The following is a 5,378-nucleotide window of genomic DNA, read 5'->3' as shown; positions in this document are numbered from 1 at the left end:
ATAATGCGTATATAATTACGTTTGATTTAACTTTTGACCTTTAAATACCTAGGTGTGTGTATTAAAATATTGCTATCAATTAAATATCCATTGTCGTAACATGAAGCTAATATATAATTAGATATAAAAAAATTACAAGCTGAAGTGATTACGCATTTACGCCTCTAATTAATTAAACTTGCAACTTGAGTTCAATGTCCCTACGCAATAATTTCGTATTTTATTCTCAAATACTATCCGCAAATCGCAATCCACTAATAATCAACTATTTATAATAGTCTTTAACATTTAAAGCAGTTCTGAGTAAATTACGATTAAAGTGTAATAAAAGTATCTTACTTCATTTGGATAAAAGTGACATTTACGTTAGGTACCTAAAACACAATTTCGTTCCATTAATTTTTAAATTGCTTTTAACATGGATAATGTTTTTAATAAGTTGTTGGAGACTTGACATTTTAATCAATTTATTAGGATTTATAAATTATACCATTTACACACTACGTGTTAATATTATTTTATGGACTTGAAAATATTATAATTATATTTTATAATACAAATTTAATGATAATTTTTATATTTAATTTATGTTTAAGTTAGTTATTTCTTAATTAATGGTATATGTACATTATTCTTATTCAGTAATACATTCCAACTATAGGAAATGTGTCTACAATATCTATATAGTAACTTTTATAATTTTATACATTTTGTTTCATTGATTAAAAATAAACTAGGTGGTTCAACGGTTGGGCGATTCGGAAAATTTAATCGGAGATCTCATTCGCGTAATAATGAATTTAGAAAAAGCAAAACAAACTGCTGAAACAAGGTTACACAATCGGCTGAAACGTCCGGGGGATGAGAACGTCAAGGATAATGCACAACTAAGGGTATTCTGCATCACCTCGACGCTCTACAAACTATATACTATAATGAAAATCTTCCTTATTTTCCTACGTGTTATACTTATAATTTTATATTATATAAATATAAATAAATAACAATATTTTTCTTTTAGCCTTATTTCGGAAGTAAAAAACTTAAGCGATCAATTAAACACGCTCAATTATCAGTTGTATTGTGCCAGAACAGGACACGGGGGGTTGCAAGAGGCGCGTTCGTTACTCGAGGACGATTCTCGTATTAAAAGGAAAACGCTTTGGATCGATAGCATTAGATGTCAGAGGATACGAGCGCATTATCCTTCCGTAAACATATTACTTGGCCGATGAAGCAACGTGATTATTTTAAAATTAATAAAAATAATATAAATTATTTTGTTGTGACCCATCAAAGTACTAATAATATATCATGCTATTTATTAATACAATACTCGCCATAACGATATAAACTCAAAATAATGTTGGCACTCAGCTAGACCACGTATTTATGCACACGCATTTGCAAGCAATACACACTTTTATTTATAAAATAAAATTAAACACTGTAGTGTTGTAATAATGTTGTATAAATTATTGATGTTTAGTATTATAATATTATCACCCGTATGGACAGTAATTTAAGTGTTACTTAAAATTAAACTAAGTGTCACCCACAGTCCTTAAAATTGCGTTGCACAGTCATATTAATTGTGTTATGAAGTAGCTGTCACTTAAGGACTCTTTTAAATCTAAGTGTTGAATTAACTGCCCATAGTGGTCCCATTACTTTTGATATCAGTCATTCTAATAGAAAGACATTTAAATATAAATAATATATACTAAAATATACACTTTATAGTTTATATAATAAACAAGATGTAAAGAAAATATTACCTAGGTACCTGGTACATAATATGATCAAGCGTGATTAGTATTTTCGGATTCTTAAGTTGATGTTGATGTACAATATTGGAGTATGAATAACAATATAATATAAGAAAATAAAAAAATCGACATTTCAAATGTCTATAAATAACTCAAAAAAGATCAAATTATTTTTAGAGTTCTATCAAATTTATACCAATATTTTTTGAAAATTTAAAAAATCTATACGGTTATTCTTTTGGAATTACAATAAAAACACAAAATCGATTTCCTACCAGAAACCACTCACAAAGTTGGAGATGTAACCTCTATTTATTATCTGTTCCTAACATAGACATTATAGAGAATGGATAGACAATATGGCTATATATTAACAAAATAGAGGGTAGTGTGCCGGAATGGGGAAGAGAGAAAGACTGATTTTATCAATGCCTCTCATTCTAATAGCGGTCTTATCATAAATTATATTCTGTGATTAACAGAAGACCTCTATAACCTCAAAATATTGTCATGTTCATTTCTCAATGATAAGCATACATGGCCTATCCATAACTATGGCATATCCATATCTATGGTTCCTAAACGTGATGACAAATACAAAAATAAAAATCGGTAAATGGTCAGTGGATAATGCTCTTATAATCCATTATATGTTTAGAGAGTCATTGGATTGGATGTGTTAAATTTAATTCAATGATATATAATTATTGTTTACGAAAAACGATTCTGAGCAAAAACGGTCTGTCATCCTATACCTAATATTACTAAGTACCTAGGTATATTATAAGATATTTTTATGATTAGTAGTACCATTTAGTACTACAGTAGGTTAAATTAATTTTTGTCGAAAAATGACGTTTGAAAATGTCATTGTGTGTATAAATATAGTAAAATATAGGAATAAATATCTAATTTTGTCCAAATTTGAACTTAAAATGTATATAAAAAACTGTGTTTTAAATTTTCAATCCTTAACTACAAAAATTGAACATTATATAAATTTTTTACAACAGACAATTTGTACATTTTCAATTTGATACATTTTGTCAAAATATGAACTTAAAGAAAAAAATCTTGCACATGTATTTCTTAACATTCTTAAGCTAATGTTGAACCAATATGTGAGGCCTCTTCTATTAAATTTTCAAGCTTTTTGATCAAATCAATAAAATTATATTGACATTTATAGAAAAAAAAAAAACTGAAAAAATTAAAAATTGAAAATGTCTCTGAACGTCTCAAAATAAGTCAAAATCTATTTAACATTTTATCAAGTATAGAAAATGATAAAATAAACATAATATGGTGTAAATTTCAAGTAGGTATCTGCTGTTATTTGTTTTTGAAATTCAACAAATAAGAAAAATGTTGTCAAAAGTTGAACTTCAGATGCTCTGACGCTTATAAAAAATTATTGTGGATTACGCTCAACTTTTTTTAATTTCCACTATAACAGCAACTTACGAGGAGCCTTGTATGTATTATATTTTCAATCATTTTGACCAGGTGAATATGTTTTGTCGACATGAATTTTCAAAAAAAACTAATAATAATCGATAATTTCACATGCCTATAAAAAGCTCAACATAAGTAAAAATATTTTTAAAATGTTATGGTGTATAGAAAATTCTAATATGAGCGTTTAGTGAAAATTGTTCCAGCTCTTTTGAAAACTACAGGCATTTTTTTTTTTAATTTCATCCTCCCGAATTCACCGCAACTAGATTCACTTACCCACAGGAAAAGATACTGTAGTGGAACATCGATGCATTTAACATTATTCTAACTACTAAATACTTATCGTGTACCTACCTACCCACAAAAAAAACACACACACACACACACACATATAAATGTAATATTTATCTTACCATTCAGAATTTAAAATCCAACAAATGTTTAAGTGTAAAAATTAACTTATTTCGCTCATAATCAGTATCATTATAATAATATTAATATTTAATATAATATGTAAATGTGTACCTACTATTTGTTATCATAATTATGACTTATTATTATAATTTATTACACAACTTTACATTGTCGTTGGTCATTAGCAGGGCTAGAGACTTCCTAAAATATGCAATTAAAAAAAAAATCATAGTATTGGATAAAGCATTTTTATTTTAATATATTCTAATATGTACCTAATTCATACCAAAAAAAATTTCGTTTTATTCATTTTCTTTTCTGTTTTGTTGATGAGTTTGAGGGAATCACGCGTGTGATATAATAGGTACCGATAAATAACAATGCGAGTGATCAGAAAAAAAAACAAACTTTATTTTATATAAATAATAATAATAATAATTTTATTTTATTATAAATAAAACCAGCATACTAATATCTCAGATCCAGGAGATCTATTTAAAATTAATTTTTTTTTATACTAAAAATAAACTTTACACTAACTTTTTACAACTAAAAATTTTAAATATAAACTCGTATTGCTATGAAACAAATTTCTATATTACTTAGGTATGTTTTTAATGATTATAGAAAAACTTGCAAACTCCTTGAAGTCCCTAGCCCTAGTCATTATAGTCTTCTTAGTAGCCCATTTTCTAAATAATTAGTGACGACATGTGAGGCATAAAATTGAGCAGTTCCAATGATTCAATACTGCAGATGGATATAGGAATTTTAACTGTATAGGTTCATACTGTCAGTATGATACTGGAAAATATGTAATTTCTGCATGTCCTTCGGGTGTCGTTGTTTCAACTTGTTTGAATAAACGCGTATAACGCTGCGGAAAATAATAAATAACAAGTGCCGTTGGAACGTGGAATTCCAGCATGCGTATTTATAACGCTGATCGTCATCTGCTGCTGCCTGCAGCAGGCGTGTGTGTGCATATCGATATTATACACGTGCATACAGGTATTTTCACCATATTTCGTATAATAATATGAAATGATGATATGATAATATCATGTTATTATTATTATATTAATTTTCCCGTGAATTCGATACCCGTCGCCCGACTGATATTCGACCGTATTTGGGCTCGCGAAACCGGCAGAGAGTTGAAAAAAAAAATCTTTATATATTTTTTTTCGTAAGTAAACGCGACGCACGTGCAGTCGTGAACCTTGTCTTCATTTGCATTACGCTATACGGGAACGGCTGTGGCGGCAACCTTCAACTTGGACCGCGAATACCTTACGCCGCCGCACGGCCACACGGGTGACATCACTCGGCCGATTGTATTATTATTATTTTTATCATTTCACGTCGGGGGAGGCCTTTCACCTGTTGTACGCATTAACATATTATTATTAATACCTACACTATTTTTATACAACGTTTTGCCGGCGTATTGGCAACGGGAATTATAGCCTAAAGGTAATAATAATATCGGTTTCACACGCACCCACCCATATATAGGTAATACACTAATACGATATACGAGCACGACCGTAATACATATTTTGCATATCTATAATATCTATATGACCACAACGGGACCGCTTGTCCAATCGCAATGTTTACAGAGAAACTGGGTGACGAAAAAAAATATATAATATAAGCCAAACACGCCCATCGTAAATCGTATCCTAAAGCGGAGCTACTTTGATTTTATTTTTATTTTTTTCGTGGGCCGAA

At 29.2% G+C, this 5,378-nt stretch overlaps 1 protein-coding gene across 1 annotated transcript; it reads left to right on the top strand.

The window, feature by feature from the left end:
- The first annotated feature begins 736 nt into the window (after positions 1-736).
- LOC103311599 (tektin-4-like) lies at positions 737-1,502 on the top strand. The gene is made up of 2 exons (XM_008191272.3): positions 737-892; positions 1,022-1,502. The coding sequence occupies exons 1-2, from the start codon at positions 795-797 to the stop codon at positions 1,233-1,235; spliced, it is 312 nt and encodes a 103-aa protein (XP_008189494.1). The 5' UTR covers positions 737-794; the 3' UTR covers positions 1,236-1,502.
- The last annotated feature ends 3,876 nt before the right edge of the window (positions 1,503-5,378 follow it).

Source organism: Acyrthosiphon pisum, chromosome A1, assembly GCF_005508785.2.
Source record: "Acyrthosiphon pisum isolate AL4f chromosome A1, pea_aphid_22Mar2018_4r6ur, whole genome shotgun sequence".
Classification (NCBI taxonomy): Eukaryota; Metazoa; Arthropoda; class Insecta; order Hemiptera; family Aphididae; genus Acyrthosiphon; species Acyrthosiphon pisum.
Note: the sequence above shows the minus strand (reverse complement) of the source record. Positions and strands in the feature narration are given on the sequence as shown.